The 22379-nt window shown below is 41.7% G+C and overlaps 1 protein-coding gene across 6 annotated transcripts in view; it reads left to right on the top strand.

Annotated features, from left to right (window-relative positions):
- TPP2 (tripeptidyl peptidase 2) overlaps positions 1-22379 on the top strand; it is a 69718-nt gene that overhangs the window by 20273 nt on the left and 27066 nt on the right. For all 6 annotated transcript variants that reach the window (XR_006607123.1, XR_006607124.1, XM_045081342.1 and 3 more), the window contains exons 6-16: positions 4078-4241; positions 7211-7365; positions 7980-8056; positions 10352-10479; positions 12650-12749; positions 15995-16143; positions 17768-17883; positions 18407-18575; positions 19283-19440; positions 19721-19797; positions 21679-21785. Coding sequence is in view for 4 of the 6 variants with exons in the window: in XM_045081342.1 (XP_044937277.1) it covers positions 4078-4241; positions 7211-7365; positions 7980-8056; positions 10352-10479; positions 12650-12749; positions 15995-16143; positions 17768-17883; positions 18407-18575; positions 19283-19440; positions 19721-19797; positions 21679-21785 (1400 nt within the window). In the remaining 2 variants the exon portion in view is untranslated. The remainder of the gene's footprint in view (positions 1-4077; positions 4242-7210; positions 7366-7979; positions 8057-10351; positions 10480-12649; positions 12750-15994; positions 16144-17767; positions 17884-18406; positions 18576-19282; positions 19441-19720; positions 19798-21678; positions 21786-22379) is intronic.

The raw sequence follows: 22379 nt of genomic DNA, 5'->3' as shown, positions 1-22379 counted from the left end.
AGGGTTTTGGGAAAATTAAATCTGATGTTTCTAGACACATAATGCATCTGATAAATGTCAGCTCTTCCCCCCGCTGCTACCGTTGTTACTACTAATAGCGATAGTATGGACCAGGTTCAAGAACACCTGTCATGTTCTTTCTCAGTGGATTGTACACAGCAGGCATGTTTCTTGTATTTGGCTAGTAAATGTCTTCTTGCATTATTGTCTGCATGGAATTGGGAGTATGGCCTTAATATAGGTCTTTAGACATACATGTTTTAAAAGGGTTTCCACAATAAATCAGAGACTCCTCCCTGAAACTCGAAATCAACAAGCAGTTGTTTTTGTAGTTGGGGCCTCTGCTCATACACAGAGGATCATTTCCCAAGATGTGGCAAACACAGAACAAGATGTAAGGACTTGATTACTTTTCTCAGATCATTTACATTGCAGTGCACCATTCCTAAAGGAGAGCTTTCCTCCCATGGATGTGGGTGCTGACTCATCTCTGATAATGGGTATATAACATTTTCAGCTGAATGAGAAATCCCCATTCCATTCGAAACTGAAAATGTTAATAAGATAATTTGCATATAGCAACATTCTGATCCATATGATAGTAAATATTAATGCATTTTTTTGCACATATTCGGGTATTTTTTTTGTATACATGCAGGTGTGCACATGTCTGTGAACTATTTTATTTTTCTTTAAAAACTTCACAGAAAGCTTGGATCAGAGTATAATATTAAAAAGTGTTCAATCACTTCTCAGCCTTTTGGCTATCAAGTGTAAAAAGTGTTCAGATGCATGGTTTAGCAAATTTGGTACATCCACCACATGGTGTAAGATGATATAGTCATTCCCAGTGATAAGCTTTAGGAGATTTTTAGCGTTGGAGAGGACACAAGGTTAAGGTTAAATGTGAGGAGAATACTAGATACAAAAACAGTGTAAATGGGCAAATACACCACAAGGGCTTAAAGAGATACTCTAGTATTAGCAGGGATAGGGTAGTGGGGCAATAGGTGGTTTCATTTAGAACTTTTCCTACCTGAGTTGAAAACACTTGCCAACTTTGCCCTAAGGGAAAGGAATCTGGGTCAGGATGTGCAGGGTGGCAGTATGTGTTTTTAAGAGCTTTAAGACAGTTGACAAAGCAAGGGACACACTGCAACAGATTGTCAGCAGTCTTCTAAGACAACTTTTATAATTTTTGCATTGGAAATGAAACTCAAAGGAAACAAAAGCGGAAGGTACTGGGGTACCAATTTAGAAAATGTTATAATCCCTGAAAAATGCAGCAGAATTACGCTGTCAGGTATTATTGGAAATAATTTAACTTCTGTTTGCATGATACTGTATATTTTATGGAGGTTTGATTCCCCCATTCTGTCTCAGAGCCAGAATATATTTTTTCTTTTTTTTTTAAATTTTTATTCATTTTTAAAATTTTTTTTTCAGTGTTCCAGAATTCACTGTTTATGCACCACACCTAGTGCTCCATGCAATACATGCCCCCCATAACACCCACCACCAGACTCCCCCAACTTCCCACCCACCTCTCCTCCAAAACCCTCAGCTTGTTTCTCAGAGTCCACAGTCTCTCATGGTTCGTCTCCCCCTTCAATTCCCCCCAACTCCTTTCTCCTCTCCAACTCCCCATGTCCTCTGTGCCATTCCTTATGCTCCATAAGTAAGGGAAACCATATGATACTTGACTCTTTCTGCTTGACTTACTTCACTTAGCATAATCTCCAGTCCCGTCCATGTTGCTACAAAAGTTGGGTATTCATCCTTTCTGATGGAGGCGTAATACTCCATAGTGTATATGGACCACATCTTCCTTATGCGATCGGCTGTGAAGGGCATCTTGGTTCTTTCCACAGTTTGCCGACTATGGCCAGTGCTGCTATGAACATTGGGGTACAGATGGCCCTTCTTTTTACTACAACTCGACCATTCTCTTACACCATACACAAAGATAAACTCAGAGCCAGAATATTTTGAGGAGAATCTTAGAGATCCCAAATTACTTAGGGCAAATCTAGGCACTGTCATTGCAGAAATGCCAGCTGTTTCTGAGGGGAGGTAAAATGACCTTAAGTGCCTTGACTTTGTTTTTACAAAGACTGTCCACCATTAAACCCATATCACTGCACTAGCCCGTAACCTGCCATAACGCTACCCTTAAGTATTTGTCAGGGCGTATAAGGGTCAAACTCACTGTCACTCAATATGGAACTAACACTGGTTGAGAAGACTATTTATAGAGGACTCCATGAAGAAAAGGCCATTAACTGGTTTTTTTTCATTGGTTTTTGACCTTGTTATCTCAGATTTCCTTTGAGTTTGATGAAAGCTATAGATTTTTTTCCACAGAAAATTAGATGAAAAAATATATTACAGAGTCTGGAAATTTATAACTCAACCTCCCTGTTCTGTCCCCCCTCACACACGTACTCAAATCCTACCCGTGAACCTCATATCCGTGTTCCCTTTCTGGTGTTCTGACACTTGTCCTTAAACTAAGCCAGCCACCTTCAGAAAGTCATGCTCCTGTACCGTACGCATACTTGGCCTCTGTGGAGTTACTGAGGAAGTCACTCAATTCTATATTGGTGTTTTGATACAGCGATTGAATTTTGAGTCATTTCATACTGATGGTGGTTGCAGGAAACTGATCTTGGAATATGTCCGTGTATTTGCTGTGAGAATGATGTTGATTCCTTCATTGTTTCATCCTTTGGCAAATATTTGTACCTTCTTTGTACCATGTAGACTGTAGAGAAGCCATTCCGTGAACTCTAGACTGTGGAAGCAAGTGTGAGAACATCTGAGCCCATCTCAGAAGCATCAGCAAAGATTTCGTTGAAGGATCAGCTCAAGTAGCAGAGAGGGTAGGGACAGGGTTTAGGGCAGAGGAGAACTGACGTTGGAAGATGTTGGAGGGACTGCCAGGAATTTCAAGTATCTGATGGGCTGGATGAAAGAAACCAAGGACCTCAGAGATGATTGCCAGGATGGATACCAGCCCGTTTAAATGCTTTCAGGAACAAAAGTGCCGCTCTGTCTAGCAGATGGGGAGATCTGGTGGAATACATCTTAACCTGTTAATCTCGGTCCTAATTCCATCTGATACGGCACGCGTTTTCTCTTTGTCTCATTTTCCCCACTAGTGGCCAGTCTCCTGTATTTTCCTATATTGTATGTCTTTTTTTGAAATGCCATGTATCATTTTAGCCCCAGATTGATTAGCGTATAATCAAACAGTTTCAGAGATCCTTCTGTCCCAACTGTCATAGTTATGAGATAGCATTTGTAAGAAATGCTCTCTCTATTCTGGTGGGCTTCCATTAACTCACTGTTGCAATTGTGATTGACTTTTACTTGTTAAAACAGTTTTTCTTATCTAGCAAATCTGCACAAAGACCCAATAGCTAAAAACATAATGTTGACTTTTAAGTAATGTGCATTCCATTTATGATTTTTATTTTAGATTTATTTAGCTTTAATCAGATACTTCATAGTATTTGGACTATATATTTTAAAAATTACAGCAGTGATAACATGGGGAAAGAACAAACAGGAGGATAACCATAAAACTATGTAGAAAGTACTTTTGTAAACAATGTTTGCCTGAGACTGTTAAACTGTGGGAGTGGGACACCGTCTATAGTTCATCTAGTTTCAAGGAGCTGCACACACTGTTGGATTCATGAAACCAATTTTAAAAGAAACAGAAAGGAGTAAGGCCTAGGCTGTATGTCATAATCATCCTGAATTAGTCTAAAGCTGGAAGCTAAGCTTTGGTCTAATTTCTTAAGTGGCTAGATGGTTTTCTGCCTGGAGTTTTGTGGTGGACGGTGTTCCTAAAGTCCTTCATACATGCCTTCATTTAAAGGCTGGTCCTTTAAGCTTCTTTCCTAATTTTTACTGGTGACTCTGAAACAGCGGACTCGAAACCTGGCAGTTACTGTGTTTGTGGTGACAAAATAAACAAAGTAGTAAGAAGGTACCTGGTAAACCATACAATGTTATTTTTAGAAAGCCAAAGAAAATAGATAAATTTCACTATCTGTTCTCAATTTACAGAGCCTGCATTGATTCAAATGAAGATGGGGATTTGAGTAAATCTACAGTATTAAGAAACTATAAAGAGGCCCAAGAATACGGTTCCTTTGGCACAGCTGAGATGTTAAATTATTCTGTTAATATATATGATGATGGAAACCTGCTCTCCATTGTGACCAGTGGAGGTATTCTGTTTCAGATTTACTAGTTACTGACATGGTAAGGTGTTGCTACTATAGCCATAAAGTACCCTTATAGAGAATTTAACTCAGCGATTCTATCTAAAGAACTAGGTATGGGATAATAAATAGGATTTGATCCCCTTAGTAAGGTATTGTTTTCTGTAAAGTCAAAACCATGTAGGATCCATTCCAAGAGTACAGCATGGTCCGGCCACCAACAAGAAAAAATCAGTATAAGGGCGCCTGGGTGGCTTACTGGGTTAAGCCTCTGCCTTTGGCTCAGGTCATGATCTTGGAGTCCTGGGATCGAGCCCCGAATTGGGCTCTCTGCTCAGCAGGGAGCCTGCTTCACCCCCCGCCCCTGCCCTGCTCTGCCTATTTGTGATCTCTGTCAAGTAAATAAAAATACTCTTTTAAAAAATCGGTATAATTCATTTGATGAAAATTCCTTTGGAAGGAATTTTACTTCCACATACTACCTCTTAAGCAGTTCACCTCCAAATACAAAGTCAGGTTAAAAAGCTCCTCATGTGGCATTCAGTGTCACTTCAAAAAAGTTGGGAACTATCCAGATATCCATTAGCAAAAGAACAGGCTAATTTAAAACTGTGTAGTATTCATTGTGGAATATTATATAGCAAACAACATGAATAAATCTACATGTAGCTGTATTTATAAATCTCAAATACAAAATTGTAGTGAAACGTGCATTGATAAAACATTTGTGTAAAATTGTAAAACATGCTCAATTATACTCTACAGTATTCATGGATGTGTGTGTTTGTATGCTAAAGAATATAGCTGGCAGGAATATACACACGAGCTCCCGGATAGTGGTTACTTGTAGGGAGGAAGCAAGGATGGCTTTAACTCTCATCACTCCCTGTCCCAGTGTTACGGAGTTAGAGTTGCGTGCAGTCAACTGCACGCATATACACACGATCTGGTAAGTTTTGATAGATGTGTACGCCCAGGAAACCATTATCCCAGCCAAGATCATGAACGTAGCCGTCACCCCTGTAAGTCTGCTTGCCTTCCTTTCTCATCCAGCCCCGTCTGCACCTGCAGCCCCACGTAGCTCCTGAACTGCTTTCTGTCAGTCCAGGTTCTGCATTTTCTGGAATTTTGTATAAGTAGAAGAGTTATGGCATGAGATTCATCCCTCTTGTTATAAATTGCTTGTCCCTGGGTGCTGGGTCATATTTCACCGTGTGGCTGCACCAGGGTTTATTTACCCACTCACCTGTCGGTGGGCATTTGCATTGTTCCAACATTTGGGTCCAAGTCTCTGAGTTGCAAGTATGTTTTTGTTTAATGTGGACTGGTTTCTAGGAGAACTGGCTGGTGTGGCAGGTACGTACTTAACCTTTTAAGAAACATAGTGGCTGCCCCCTTTACCCGCCCCTAGCCGAGTGTGAGCACTCCAGAGCTCCACATTTCGCCCGTCGGACTGGTCGCTGGTGGTGGCGAGTAGTTTGGGGGGTGGGGATGACATTCAAATCCAGCTGCCCTGTTTTCCATTGGAAAAAATAAGAAAGGAAGAATTGGTAGCCCTGGGTCCATATTCTGACGTGACAGCAGTTGTCTAGAGCGTGGGACTCTGAGCGTGGCAGCAGACAGAAGGGTCCTGCGCTCCCATTTCTTCTGGGACTACGACAACTCTGGCCCAAACATTAGGGCCAGTGCCAGTAGGTGTTGACTGTTTATCTGACCGTTTATCTGACAGTAGTGGGAGATTTCTGTCTGCCCATGTCTTTCAAAAAACTTCTTCACTTAAAAAAAGAAACCCTGGCTGTTTTGTTTTGCTTTTGCTTTATTGATAATATGACATACTGTAGAAAAATATGCAAATCACAAATTGTATACACATTGAATTCTCGCAAAATGGTTACTTTTGTATAACCAAGAAATAAAACCTTGTCAAAGCCCCATCTTGCCTCTCCCTGAACACATCTACCCTCAGTCATCTCAGAGTTAGATCTGGTCCTTATGTCTGTGACTGCATTAGTTTGAACCACCCAATAATAATGAGGTTTTTATAGGTCAGAAATGATCCAATAGGGGCACTTTCACATAGTTCAACCCAAGGTGATGTGTTTCCATTTATATACATGGGGTTATGGATAATCCTTCTGTTTGTGAATTCTTTAGATCAACCTTAATTTTGTGTGCATCCGTAATGTTTAGAAGTAGTTCCTGTTTATTGTTGTATCATATTCGTCCACAGATGCACCATATGCCTATTTACTATTGATGGGTCTTGGGATTGTTCCAAGTTCTGAATTCTGCAAGCGATGGCTGCTGTGAATGTTTTTGCATGTATCTTTTAGCGTACCTATGCACTCTTCGTTGGGTGTAAGGCTAGGAGTGGAATTGCTGGATCATAGGGTACACCTGTGTTCAGCTTTCCACAGTGCTGGTCTCTACGGCCAGTATCATCGGAGTGCGTGCGCGCCCTCCTGCGTAGCTGCCTTTGTCAGCCATAAAGGTGCAGCTGTTCTGAGAGCGCGCTGAGGCGGCTCACCGTGGCTTTGATTTGCCTTCCCCCGATGACTAATGAAGTTGGACATCTTTTCATATGTTGATTTGCTACTTGGTTATCCCCTTCTGTGAAATGCTTTTTAAGTGTTTTACCCACTTTTCTTCTGGGTTCTTGCTCTTGGATTGGGAAGTATATATTCTGGATATAAGCTCCTTGTCAGTTGTGTGTGTTGCAGATACTGTCACCTCTGTAACTTGCATTGTGCTTTCAATGAACAGGACAGAATCCAGGGTAGCAGGATAGTATATGTAGTTCAGAAAGTTTTGTGTTTTGTGTGAATTATTGATGGGACTTACAAATACACGGGTAGGGTTAAAGTGAGGGAATATTTTTTATTAGATTATTTTTATCATGCTTAATAGTATGTAAATTGAATGATTAAAACTTTTTCTGAAAATATGCTGTCGTGTTCCCCTCCTTTCGCCTCTAGGAGCTCATGGAACCCATGTAGCTAGTATAGCTGCTGGGCATTTTCCAGAAGAACCTGAACGGAATGGTGTGGCTCCCGGTGCTCAAATTCTTTCCATCAAGATTGGTGATACCCGACTGAGCACAATGGAAACAGGCACGGGCCTTATACGCGCTGTGAGTGTTGGGGAGGTGTTGATTTAGAAGATAAATGACGGGTAACTGTGGATAGTTCTAGGTTGACGAAGTGTTCTTGACTTTACTAAGAAAATATTGGACTGTATTTGTTTTAGGAAGCAAAAACTCTTAATGCAGTTTTAAATTATTTTTATTAAAAATTATTAAGATGTAATTTTTAAGAAAATAGGGAAATATTATATTATTCTTCTCATTTCTGTTAAGCCCCCTGGCACACTATTTTGAGATACTTTAAAAAACCCCAAACTGACCTTTTAGCCAGCTTGTTTCATCAGTCTAAGAAGAATTTAACTTACAGTCTGCATTTCATTTTAATGTATGAATTGGATTTTACTTTAACTTCAGTGATTTTAGAATTTAGTAAGAACCATTCCATTCTGCACATGCTATTTGTGTGTTTTATTGACTACTTATTATACTCTGTGTCTCTGCTTTTTTTTTAAGTTTTCCAATTTAAAAGTTGAAAGTAACATACACATTTGGATTTGAAATAGAAGATGATTGGTTAAGAAACTGGGATTCCATGCCTTTATTTTACGGGCCAATCTTTCTGTAAACTGCTGCCTAAACTAGACTCTTCATCTTTTTGATAGATGATAGAAGTCATAAATCATAAGTGTGATCTTGTCAACTACAGCTATGGAGAAGCAACTCACTGGCCAAACTCCGGGTGAGTGTTCCCGGGTACTTAGCCGGGTACTGAGTGTGTTTATAACTGGATTGTCCACCACAACTGAAAACGAGCAGTGCCACGCGTAGATGACAGTGTGTGTCTCGTGGACCTCCGGCCCCCGTTCCCACCGTCCTGTCTGTGGCGCCGTGACTCCCTCGTAGCCAGGAAGACTCGCAGGCTCTTCCCTCATTACAGGCCGTTGCTTACAAGCGGCCCGGACTCTGGCAGGCGCACCGACCTGACAGAGCGCCAGACCGGCGGCAGCCTGCCGACCTCTGCGGTGATCCCACCCGGCCTCCTGAACTTATTATTAGCTGCACACGCACACTCACGCTGCACTCAAGTTCGTGCGGGAATCTCAGATACTCAGCATCGCTTTCCATCATCTGCGTCTGCTCTTTCACTCCCGTGTGGCCACTTACGCCACCTTTTCTCCTCGAAGATCTTCCGTGACTTCTTTTCTTCCCTCAGCTGGTGTTCTCACCTCTTCCTTTCTCAGAGGAGATTAAAGCCCTCCTAGGGGGCTCCTGACCTTCCTACAACCTACTCTAACCCCTTCTCTGCCTTCGCTTCTTGTGTAATAAATGAAGTGTTTGCGGGGGCGTCTGGGTGGCCCTGCTGGTTAAGTGTCCAACGCTTGGTTTCAGCTCAGGTCACGATCTCAGGGTCATGGGATGGAGCCCCGCACTGGGCTCTGCGCTCAGCACAGAGTCTGCTTGAGATTCTCTGCCTCTTTCTCTCCCTCCCCTTTACCAACCTGCCCATCCCTAAGCCCCCATCCCGCACTCAAACGTGCACATGCACACACTCTCTCTCTCTCAAATAAGTAAATGGATAAAATCTTTAAAAATTAAAAAATATAAGTGAAGTGCTCAGGGTTAAAAGTCACTCATGCAGCTGGTTATCTGGTTTGCCATTTCCTGTCCTTAAAAGCTGCCCCCAGACGGACAGAGCGCCTCCTTTCACGCCGCTTTCCCTCGTTCTCCCAGCGAGCGTGGCTGGCGTGTCCCCGTTTCCGGGGCTCCTTGGTGCATCTTGATGTGTGCCGCACGACTCCCTGCCTGTCTGTGTCATGGTGTCCTCCTGCTGCTAAATTCAGTGGCTCAGCCTTGAAGTCACGTTACTTCACCTTTATTTTCTTCATGATAATAACTGACATGACTTCATTTCGTGTGTTTACACTAAATGTGACTCCCACCGCTCCCGCATTCGCACCCGGCCACCCACAGCTACCTGTCACCCAGTTTCTGAAGCTCGTTAATAAAGCCCTGCCAAAATGACAATATTCCCAAGCCAGGCCCTATAGTTGCGGCTTTCAAATAACTCCGTTTTCTCGGATGACTGGTACTGGGTTTCTTGTGACCCATCGCTTTCTTGCCCTTGTGGCAATGACCCTGTCGTCCTCACGCATTTCTTTCGTGAATGTAGTCTTGCCCTCTTCTCTTGCTTCAGTACCTTTTTTACCTAAGTGTGTTTCTTTCTCTCTTCCTTTGACGTTCATCCTTTTAAGGTCATCTTTCCCTAGTATTTTTCCTTTCGCTCAGGATTGGGGTGTTCTTGACCGTGTGCCTTTTTTCTATTGACAGCATTTTCTCGAGGGTCTAACTCCATCTCCTTTATTTAAGACCAGTACATTGCTTGTTTGCTGTCAGCTGCTGACCAGAGTCCGCATTTTAAATCCTGCTCCGGAGTTCTTCCTGTTGCCTTAGTTCCCCTTCACTTTTGCCACTAATCATAAATACACGTAGGAATTCCTCTGCAGAATCATTTCTGAATACATGATATTAAGGGGACGGTGCAAGTCAAACTATCTGTTCCCCACTAGTCTAATCAGTCCCTGCTCTTATTTCAGTATTTGCTTTGAGTCCTTTGTGGTTTCTTTTGCCTACATACATTCCATGTGCAATCTAGCAATCTAGCGTTCTTCCCACATGACCTTGGTCTCATGACTCCTTCCTGACACTAAAACCCAGCTGAGGTCTATCTCTCGGCTTGGCTGTGTCGCGTTCCACCAAGGGTGGATGTGCCAAAGTGTGCTCAGCCGCACATTCGAACAGTAATTTATTATACACACTGGGCTGGGAACAAGGCTGAGCCTTGACAGTCTGTGAATGTCCCGGCTTCTGATGCGCACCTCTCCCTCGTGGCCACTGTTTCCGTTCTTCTACGTAGAACCCATAGTTTCATTTGGTCTTTATGAAAGCCATATTTGGAAAATCCCTTCACAGTGTAATCGTGTTTTGAAAAATGGCACTGTTTTGTGTGTTCAAAGAACTTCTCTCTGTCTTTCAGGAGAATTTGTGAAGTGATCAGTGAAGCCGTGTGGAAGCATAACATCATTTACGTCTCAAGTGCCGGGAATAATGGTCCCTGCCTTTCCACAGTCGGCTGTCCGGGGGGAACGACATCCAGTGTCATAGGTTAGTGTCCTGCTCTAGAAACAGACTTGTTTAGCTGTCAAGTGTGTAAACCTGGCGATTCACAGACCTGTACCCCTGGAGATAAAAATATATGTTTATAAAAAATTCAAAAAAAAAAATTGGAAAAAAAAAAAAAAAGAAATAGACTTGTTTGAAAACAAGCAAACAAGAAGCTCCACGAAACTGATGCTAATTGTATCTCTACTGTATGCAAGCCCTTGTGAACCTTGAGTGTGTGCCCTCAGGCGAAGCCTGGTGGAGAGCCTCTGGCCTGAGGTGGACTAGGGGAGGAGGTGTAAGGCAGGGCCAGGGCCAGTCTGTGTTTGCAGAAGTGCAGTTACTCCCAATTCAAGGATCCAGGCGAGGCTTTCTGAAAGAAGCGTGCCCGTGAGGACTTAGGTGAGTAGAAATGAACAAGGAAGGAGTTTTCCAGACCAAGTGAACAACGTAAACATAGATACTTTCCTCACTTTTTATTTACAGTATATGACTAGTTATTTATAATATAGTTTCCTCCTTTAATTTCTCTTGGGACATGCAGAGAGAATCAGATGTCAAGAAAGGGAGCTTTACCAATGAGAGGAAAAGCAGTTGAAACACATTTACTCTGTGAACGTGGCTTTTCTTCCCCTCTTTGGTCCGGAGGGTGAGATGCTGTGTTCGTTTCACGGTACTCAGTGGGGAAGGTGCCCGGCGACAAGAGTGAAGGGAAATCAGAATGAGCTGCGACGTGATATGAACACGATAAAATTAGCTGTGGCTGCCAACTTGTGCGAAAACACCCACAGAACATAACACCCAGCTCTGCTTTTTTAATACGAGGCGTGAATGAGGAGGGTAATGAACTGAGAGAACAAATAGATAGTAACTGATGATGCGTACTAGCATTTTTGCCTTTATTTCTAAGTTTGAGAGCAAGATAAGGCTAAAACCTCTTCCCATTTGTAATTGGATACGTGACAGGAAATGCTGTTTGGTCCCAAATAATTTTTCTGGTGTGTTCATCAATAACTGCTTGAATGTATACATATTATAGTAATTATTAAAGGCTTACAGATATGTAGTAACATTTGGGTATCCAAGTTTAGAAAACTGGTCCTTTAAAAAATTTAAATAACTGTGATCTTAGCTTATAGGGCGTACTATGGGCATATAGCTTCTGAGTCTCAAGCAAGGTGTAGCTTGCTTTGTGTAATTGAAAACCTCGAGCTGAAGTGATTCCGTTAAATCGTGTGTTGAGACAACAGTGCCTACCGGTAATCTGTGCTCTGTATTTCAGTTCTCTAGATACTTTAAATACACAAATTAAAATGAAACAGAAAATAGGACTGAAAGGTACCTGAAGATCAAAACCGACCCCTCTGCCACAGTACTCAGTATTTTGGCATTTTCTTATCTCCAGACTCACTGAAAAATGGAAACTACCTTGTACAAAATGATTACAGTTTAATGTGGCCGCACTGTTCACTAAATCCTCGTAGTTCATGTATTTTCTCCAGTCTCCTATTCTGCATATATGTACAATGTTGTAAGGAATTAGGAGCCGGCGGACCTGGATTCTAAGTCTCCTCTCTGCCAGTCACTGTGCACTTAGTACATTTTTTTCAACCCTTTCCGGGCCCTGTTTCCAGATTTCTAGAATGAAGAAAGTGAGTTTGATCCCTATAAGTCTGTGAATTTAGAGCCTTTTTGGCTGGTCTGCCTTTACATATTTATCGGAAAGACTGTGGCATGTTAAATATCTTTGCTCTTTGTTTTTACAGCTCTTTCGGGTAAGAGGGATACTGCCTACTTTATGGGTAGAATTTTGGATACAGTGGTATTTAAGAATGAAGGCAAACCAATTCCCTTATTTTCCTAAAGTTATATTTTATAGTTTAAAACATTTCTTTTTCTTTTGCACACACAGTTTTAGGTATGTGTTTATATTTAATCTACATGATAATCCTGGTAGATGTTTTTATATTAAAAACCAAAGTACCTAGTTTAATGTCTGGTACATAGTAAACTTTCCTTGCTTACTAAATTTTCTTTCTTTCCATTTATGAACAAGGACTGTAGTATAGAATGATTGAGTGATTTGCCCACGGTCACACAGCTGAGTGAACAGTGGATTTGGAAATAGGACCTAATTTTATTTCATTTGTTCATGATGAAATTCATCCCACAGGTGTTGGTGCGTATGTTTCTCCTGATATGATGGTTGCTGAGTATTCTCTGAGAGAGAAATTACCGGCAAATCAGTACACATGGTCTTCAAGGGGCCCCAGGTAGGTTGAGAGCAGTACGCGGGTCTTTTGCGACTCGTGGGGGGGGGGACAACGTTTTGGTAACTTTACCAGGTTCTTGTTGGTTTTTACTTTTCGACATTTTCATTTTGAACAATCTGATTGTTCAAATGTAATTTGAACAGGGAAATGTAATTAAAGGAATAAATTAGATATTTTATTGTTAGATACATGACATAACTGTTCTGAGTATAAGGTTAGAAAAATTGGGACACCTGGGTTGCCCAGTCGGTTGAGTGTATGTCTTTGGCTTAGGTCATGATCTCCCGCCCCTGGGATTGAGCCCTGTATCGGGCTCCCAACTCAGCAGAGAGTTTGCTTCTCCCTCTTTCCCTCTGCCTGCCACTCCTCCCGCTTGTGCTTGCTCTCTCTCTCTGTGTCACATAAACAAACAAAATCATAAAAAAAAAAAAAAAGGCGGGGAAGGATTAGAGAAATTGGTTGAAATCCGGTCAATGTGGTAATGCCAAATTTAATCCTCTGAGTTGTAGATAGCCTCTAGTCTTTCCTAGATAATTTCTTAAAAGAATAAACTTATTTCAGTAGTTTACTGTAACTGTTACAGGCTATAGATCTCCATGTGGCTCATCAAGCCTTACCTATATCAGCACCATATACTGCCCACATCAGCCCAACTAATTGCTTAAAACTCCACATCTGAATAAGAGTGGCCAGGATTCAGAGTCAAAGCTGGCAATGTTTTGCAAGTTATAGGTTCAGTTAATAAAAGTATTAATTATTAAATTTGTTGATTCTCTTCTAAGATTGATTTTGAAACATTTTATCTATGGTCAGTATAAGCACAAAGTGTCAGAGAATGTTTAAACCACCATTGGTTTAATGTTTAAATGTTAAACATTTAGAGAATTTATTTAAAGAAAAATGAGTTCATGAATTATGGGGGAAGCTTGGATTAAGGAGTTACTGATTCACAATCCAGTTATTCTAGGAATTGAGAGAATTTATTCATGTTTACTATGCCATAAACATAGAGTTTTATTGCAAATACATGGTGTAATTATTAGGTTTAATTATTAGGGTATAAAACATTGACTAGTGATCACTGAATGGAGCATATTCTGTGTACTATTTGAAAAATCCTCTTTGTCAGGAAAGACTGTCAGACGTACAGAATTTACTTGACTTCCTGGTGTTTACAAGTATGGCATAGTTCTCAAAGACAGATTGCCAAATACTGTCTTCATAAGCATGTTTTGAATTTTTATTATATACTGTTAGAAGAAAAACATCATTAGCTTTTTAAAGGAAACTTACATAATGCTTATGTAAGTTTTTAAATGAGGAATATGAAAGGTATATGTAAGGAAATTTTTAAATTATATATTATGACTTTTTTAGAGTAGGCTCGACGCCCGACATGGGACTTGAACTCACAAACTGAGATTGAGTCACAGCTCTACTGACTGAGCCAGCCAAGCACCCCCAAATTTTATTTTTTAATAAAAATTATATATCATGGAACCCTTTTTAGGGCACTGACTAAATGCTTTTGATAATCACTAATAGAGTGGCATAAATGAATAAAGAGCAATGGAATGTAGTCATGTAGAATTTATGACTCTTCCAGTTACAAGATACCACGTGCTTATGGTGAACGTTGTTAGACAATATAGATGGTGCAAAGAAGAAAGTAAAAATGACCTTAGGGGCACCTGGGTGGCTCAGTGGGTTAAGCCTCTGCCTTCGGCTCAGGTCACGATCTTAGGGTCCTGGGATCGGGCCCCACATCAGGATCTCTGTTCAGCGGGGAGCCTGCTTCCCCCTCTCTCTCTGCCTGCCTCTCTGCCTACTTGTGATCTTTCTGTTTCTCTCAAATAAATAAATAAAATCTTTTTTTAAAAAATTACCCTAAATCTCATTGTCTGTGATGTGTTTGAGTGACATTTTGGTGCACATTCTTTTAGGCATTCTCCTGTGCGTAAATGGGAGATGACACTGTTCAGGCACCTTTGTAACCTTTTGTCACACAGTAATTACTGTATAAAAATCTTTACAGGTCAACATATTTTTAACAGTGTTTAAGATAGTCACTAAACGGTGTGCCACCAACCCGTTGCAGGAGAAGGATCTGATTTACATTGCTTTCAGCTCTCTGTGACAATCTGAAACCAAATTGCACTAGTATTCTTAGCCAGTGAGAAGAGTAGTCCAATCAGTTGGAGAAGAGTGGTGGAAGGGAGAAGCCAGCAGCTTTTGTGGGGAACTTCCGGCCACTCTTCAGGGAGGACGAAGTTAGTGGGTCGTCATCTTATTCCTTTACTTGGGGCGGAGGGCAGAGCTTGTGTTCGGTGACTAAAATGGTGATGTGCTGTGTGGACATTATCTCATTAGCCCTATGGAGTCAAGAGCCCTCAGCGAGGGGCACTTGTGGACTTGAGCCATCCAGTATGACAGCCATGAGTCACGTGAGGTTAGTCTGGATTGAGATGTGCTCTAAGTATGAAATGTACATCACGTATTTAAGACTAGTACCAAAAAATACATAAATTAACTCATTTTTTTCTACTGATTACATATTGAAATTATATTTTGGCTATTTTGTGTTAAATAAAATACATTATTAAAATAAGTTTTATCAGTTTCTCAGTCGCTCTTTTTAAATGCGGCTATTGGAAACTTAAATGCCCTCTGGGGGCATCTGGATGGCTCAGTCGATTAAACCTTGGGCTCAGGTCATGATCTCACGGTCCTGGGATGGAGCCCCGAGTTGGGCTCCGCATTCAGCAGGGTGTCTCCTGGTTCCTCTGCCACTACCCCTGTTGAGCAATGCACACACGCAAGCGCGTGCTCTTTCTCCCAAATAAATTTTGTTTATCTTTAAAAAAAAATAAATGCCCTCTGTGTCCCACATATTTCTCTTAGACGATGCTAAAACTTTAGACAAAGGCAAAGCTTCTACTTATTGCAGACAAGACAAGGTGGATTCATCAAGAATCTAAGCAATGACATTTATTTATTTCCCTCCAAAAATATACCTGATAACCTTTTGCACTTATATAAACATACAAGATTCTGTTCTCTTTTAAGGAAGATAATTGCTACATAATGGGGAAATAGCTGTGCTGGGTTTTTTTCTCACTAATTGCAATACTGCAAATTATCCACGGCATTGGACTCTAATATATGTGACAAGTGGCCTTTTTTTGAATGCCCGTGTTTATCCGGTTCTCACCTTCGTAAGCAAACTTGAATGGCTTTTCATTCAGTGCTGATGGGGCCCTTGGAGTAAGTATCAGTGCACCAGGCGGAGCCATCGCTTCTGTTCCCAACTGGACATTGAGAGGAACTCAGCTAATGAACGGGACATCCATGTCTTCTCCCAATGCATGTGGAGGCATCGCCCTGATACTTTCAGGTAAGGACATTGCTTAGTGCTCTATGCGGCCTGACTTACTACTGTTTCTAAATTCCAGGAAACAGATGGTGAATTTTCAGTGTATAGCATAATGTGCGGTCAGGCAGTAGCCATAAAAAATAATTGAATAAATTTCTCTTACCTTATTGCAGACAGATATTTGTGTTTTCTGAAATTCTCATGGTAAGAAAATGTGTGGAATTAGTCATGTCCATGTTTAAGATGGAGAATAATGGTGTGATAATAAGGATTTGGATGTGTGGTCATCCGGTTAACAAATACGTTTATCTGCTGTTAATGACTCTCAAGCATTATTTTGGCTCGAAAGTACCTGCCCATGTGGAATTTATCATAGCTGTGGGAGACAGACTGTGAATAGAATTTAAAATGAGTTTCTATCACATGTTAAAAGGCAGTGACTATGCCGTGGGGATGGCTGAGTTGGGAAGGGAGGTGGGAGTTTCCGGGGTGTCGTGTCGGCGGCTCGCGGGATTGAGCAGGGGGCGTCGGCATTGACCGGACCTCAGTTACGGTCACCAGGTTGTTGCAGAGATTCCACCTTAGGAACATGCCTCTCGTGAGGTCCCAGGACTCTCTGCCTTTATTTCTGGTTTTCCTAACCCTCCCCAGATCTCCTGCTCCTTGCTCCCATCCTTCTACAGCTTGGTCTCTTCTGCCTAGAATTCTTTGGTGCCAGTTTTTGGCCTTGCAAACCCCTGTGCATTCTGGTAAGACGAGACTCCTGCTCCTTCCCTGATAGAGCATCACCTTCTTTCGGATTCTCACTGACAAAATTGACCACTTTCTTGAATGACTGTAAAGCGCCATAGTTTCATGTTTGTTTTGTTCATTTCTTACAATATCATAAATGCGCATGCAGTTGATGAATTCTGGAGTGGACAGGAGTGCGGTATTCCTCATCTTTTCTCCCTAACAACAGTGTTCAACACAGTTGACAAGTTGGTGGCTTCCACATCTTTCCCACAGAATAGTCACTCCCATTCTGGCTACTCCCGGCATCACCCAGGAAGCGTTTAATCAGTACCAGTCCTGAGATTCAGTCTCAGAGATGCTGAATTAATTGAGCTGTAGTCGGGCCTTGGCATCTTTTTTGCTGGTTCAGGTTCCCTTGGTGTCTGTAGCAGAGCCAGGTTGATTAGTAGGCGGCGACCATAGCATTTGACCAGCTGTGTTGTTAAGATTCTAAGTAATCTCCACACCCAACGTGGGGCTCAAACCTACAACCCCAAGATCAAGAGTCACGTGTTCTACCATCCAAGCCAGCCAGGTGCCCCCTTGACTAGCAGTGTTTTTAAAGAAAATGTCATTTGAATGCCTTCAGGTATCTGCTTCACACGTCTCCATCACCTTTGCAGAGCGCTCACTAATGCCCTTATGTAATGCGCACGCAGCAATTTTTGTTTAATGAAATCCATGTGCTATGCCAGCAGTTTGAGTCAGGCTGTTGTAGTTCAGTTTTTCCAGAAACATTAAAAAATGAGGGTTGAAACACAGGATGTTAAAGTCAGAGAATGTACATGTTATCTCTGCTGGTGCGAGGGAAATGGTTTCAGGGAGCAAACTCTCTAATACTCCTTTTCTTGCTTTTGCTTTTCCATTTCAGGTCTGAAAGCGAATAACGTTAACTACACGGTTCATTCAGTCAGAAGAGCTCTAGAAAACACTGCAGTAAAGGCTGACAATATAGAAGTATTTGCCCAAGGACATGGTATTATTCAGGTAGTGTTGTTTTTATGAAAAATGGATTAATCATCAAGATTCGGTCTTAGCTATTACTGGATAATATTTCCTATTATAATGGTGATTGAGTTTATCTAATTTTACATTATATGACCATAATAGTTTCTGAACTGGTAAGCAAAGAGGATATGAAATCCGATTTTGTAGTTAAGTCGAATCTGTTTCAGTAAGAGAGAACTATAATAGACCTAAGACGTGTGGAGGGCAGAAATCCGGAGCAAAGATGTCGAGGGCAAAACCTGTGAATCTCACGGTGTGTGGAGGAGTGCCTGACTTTGGTCACTTGGGGCTAGCGGTGTGGAGCTGGGGGTGAGTGGTTGGGCTGGTGTTTTGTTTGAAAAGGTAGAATTGCCCTCTTACTTGAGGTTACTATGTTTAGAGGCAAATGTAGAAACTAGCTTTTCACCTGTACCTTTTCACAACTGAAATTAAACTAGTAATTTATAGCAATGTTTTCTTGACCCAACCATTGATACTTTATTGTTTGTGTTCTTTTAATTAGGTTGATAAAGCCTATGACTACCTCGTTCAGAATACATCATTTGCTAATAAATTAGGTTTCACTGTTACTGTTGGAAATAACCGCGGCATCTACCTCCGAGACCCTGTTCAGGTGGCTGCACCTTCAGATCATGGCGTTGGCATTGAACCTGTATTTCCAGAAAATACTGGTGAGTAATAAATGGACTTTAAGCTGAAGTGCTTACATTTGTGATTTGAGTGAATACTGTGGTATGAGAGAAATGCCATTTGAGTTGATGTTCTATAGAGAAACATGAGTCGACAATATTATTTTAAAATCATACACAGTTAAAGGGGGGTGGATGTGGTGGCGAAGCAGGGATCCCAGTGTCCTCACAGCTCAGCCTGGTAACCACTGAGGAAAACAGTAACCTGGGCTGTCAGTGACCTAGGGTTTTACCGAATTTGGGGTAGTCAAATGTCCAGTTCCTTTTCTTTACCACTCTTAATACTTGGGTGTAAGAGAGAGTTTTGGTTGGAGATTGGGAAGTAGAAGCAGCCAGGGAGAACCACAGCTCAAGGAGCTGTAAGCAAAGTAGTCACCAGTGTGCACTTGGCGTCTTCCTTTCAGTCAGATGCTGTTATCTGCGTGCAGTAATGACAGATTCTCACGAAAACGCCTTGTTTTAAGGCTACAGCCATGTTGGATAAACGTGTGAACGGGTCACAAGTGCCCTAAGATGTCGGGAAGGTTCTGGGACTGCTCTACTTAAGCTGTGTTTTGGAACCCCAGGCCCTAGTACATTTTACAGCTGATTGAACTCATCTGCTAGATTTTAGGAGAGGATTGAACTTTTTAAAATGGAAGAAAAGGAAAAAAGTACTAATCTTTAATTTTTGGTCTTTTTCATGCTAGAAAATGCCGAAAAAATATCCCTTCAGCTCCATTTAGCTTTAACTTCAAATTCATCTTGGGTCCAGTGTCCCAGCCATCTGGAACTCATGAATCAATGTAGACACATCAACATACGTGTGGATCCCAGGGGCTTAAGAGAAGGATTGCATTACACAGAGGTATTGGTGCATCCTCACTGCTACTTTCTAAATACTCTTGAAAGCGTGTAAAAGTACCTGGTGTGGCAGGCAGTCCGTTTCCCCGTCGGTCTGAAATGGTCAGGGGTGGTTATGCATGCACTCGTTTATGTGCTGTGATCCAACGCCAGAAAAAAATGGCATCAACTTGTGTTGAAGATCTTTACGTTTTAATGTCAGATTAACTTACTCTGTGAATAGGTGTCACGTTTTTTTTCTCTCGCAAAAGTGTATGGCTACTGAAACTTACTCTCTTTTCAAGGTCTGTGGCTACGATATAGCATCCCCCAATGCAGGTCCTCTGTTCAGAGTTCCAATCACTGCCGTTATAGCAACCAAGTAAGTAATGAGGTGCCAACAGCTGACTGTCACGTGCGATTTTTTAATGGCTATTTATGGAAATAGTGTGAACTTTTAAAGATGGATAGAGCAGAATCAGGTAACTGGGTTTTAGTTTTGCTTCTTGCTTACAAAGTTCAAGGTGCCATGTGGTCTTTCTATTGCTTTTTGACTGTGAGAATCCCAGAGGCATCTCCCGTGCCCTGTGCCTGCACCGAAACTCCATGGAGCTGACGGTGCCCCCAGCTGCCTGGCCGTCCGCAGGACTGGGCAGGATTACTTCGTCCCTCTCCCCTCCCCCACCCCCTCCACCGTTGTAACCCCTGTCTGTGGGATCACTGTTTTCTCTGGTTCTTGCACTTCTCCTGTCGGTTTCCAGACTCTCCCTTCCCATCTGGTCTTCCGCCCCAGGACCAAGGAACTCTGCTCTGTCCTACTGCTTCCTGTTTAAAGTATATCCTGCCCAGGATCGTGTTCTCTCAGATAGCGAACAGCGGTCCCCGAGAGCCAGCATTTCCTGTCACCTGCCCGCCAGACTGCACCTTTGCACTCGGTCACTGGTGCTGGCACTCGGGCTTCCTCAGGCTGGCTCGTTCCTAGTCCTCCCCGATGCAGGGAGGCCCTTCCTGCTCCTTCATGGCGCGTCGTACATGCCAGTGGCACCAGCTTGAGCCCGGACGTTGTCAGGTATCGTTTACCCCACGTAGGAGGCCGCTCAAGGCTCAGGGCCTGTGTCCTACCAGTTCCTCCGTGGAGCCCGTTATACAGTATCTTCAGAACAAACCAGACTGTCCAGTAGGTGAAGGACGAGAGTGAGATGAGAATCCCGAGGACAATGGGGAGTTCTCAGTGAACGGTCGGTCCCGAGTGGGTGAGCTGGAAAGCAATCATCGTGCAGCAGGTGTCAGCCCAAAGGAAACGTGGGGTGAAATTCGGGAGATCAAGAGTGACAAGAGTGACAGTTTCTCTGGAGAAATTGTAGAATGCTGAAATTCTCAGGCAGATTTTCCCTGAAGTCCAGTAGGATATTAGACAAGATAATTTTTAAGATTCATTAATCCGCTGAGATATCGTCTCCTTCAGGAAGCTTTTCCACGAACCAAGTACCTTTTATGTCTTTTCCACGAACACTTCCTGTCCGCCCAGAGCATATCACTTTAAATGTTTCTGGTGGTTTTCTGTCCTCGTGAAACTGGCCAGGGCAGCGGAGAATGTTGTATTTGTATATGTTGTGTATGTATTTGTGTTATATGTTGTATGTAGTATTTGTTGTCTGTTGTATTTATAGCTCATAACAGTGCTTCATGTAAACGCTAGGTGCTCATTAAGTGTTTGTCATACTGATTAGAATTTGGCCTTTGCATATTCTCTAGTTTTCCGTAGTAGAATGTTACACGTTTGACCTTTGTGTGTCACTGGTTTCCTATAAAAGTGCTATGAAAATAGTTTTCTTCTTTCCTTTGTCTTTTATGGCATGAGGTGTTCTGGAGCTGTACAAGGGGTTTAATGCCAGTCTCAGAGCTGGAAGACAGTATCAGTGACACGAAACATTACCTTTGATTTTAATAGTTAGGACTCATGATAGTTCAGATTCTAATAGGGAAATCCTGTGAATGAGGGAGCTGTAAATTGTGTCTTTCAGACAAATTGTAATATAGACAAAAAGAAAAATAATCCACACTGGGCTATCCAGAACTTAAATCACTGCTGACATATTGCAAAAATGAGATAATGTTGTGCACACTGTTTTGTGACCAACTTTTAAATCCCTGTGTTTCTTTCTGATCAACGGGTAAGATCTAGAGTACCAGTGGGCTCATGATAATAAAGCCTTTTTGGGTGACAGCTTCTCATTTAGCCATTTTTTTTTTAAATTTTCAGAGTAAATGAATCATCACATTATGACCTAGCTTTGACAGATGTACATTTTAAACCTGGTCAAATTCGAAGGCATTTTATTGAGGTTCCTGAGGGTGCGACCTGGGCTGGTAAGTAAGATTTGAGTCTGTCCTGACCACTTTCTTCATCTGCCTTCTATCTCTGCCAGGATTACGTCCACAGGACGTTTGTATGTCTCTAAGCTGTGCTTCTGTCATAACAGTACTATATCTGACACCCTATATTTGCTGTTAAGTTTGAAATATTCTAAGATCTCATACTCCTTTGCACTGGTTCTTACATCAAATCATCCAAGTTATCTGAAGATGTTTTAATATTCAAGGTTTTAACTTAGTTTAGAATAATACCTTATCTGTTAATGATCAGAGTCAGAGTTGTATTGTTGAACAACTCTGGGCTACCTAATGCATTTAGGGCCCCATGGAATTGTTGAACAGTGAGCTCTGATAAAATGTGCATGAAGAATACTAAAGGAAAATCTATGATTAATTAATATTGAATCTGATATCTTTTCAACAGTAAATGCCAGTAATTATAATGCTCTAATTATGACTTGGTTGGTATTGAAAATAATTAGTTTTTTTTAAATAGGAATTTATAGAATAATCTGGAATGGATGTAGCTCAGAGCTTTCAGCAGTCAGATTAGAAATGCACCGGGAGAGAGGGAGGACATGGGAACAT

Source organism: Mustela putorius, unplaced genomic scaffold (genome assembly GCF_011764305.1).
Source record: "Mustela putorius furo isolate JIRA1106 unplaced genomic scaffold, ASM1176430v1.1 tig00000551_pilon_pilon_pilon, whole genome shotgun sequence".
In the NCBI taxonomy this organism is placed as follows: Eukaryota; Metazoa; Chordata; class Mammalia; order Carnivora; family Mustelidae; genus Mustela; species Mustela putorius.
This window is presented reverse-complemented; position numbering and strand designations above follow the sequence as displayed.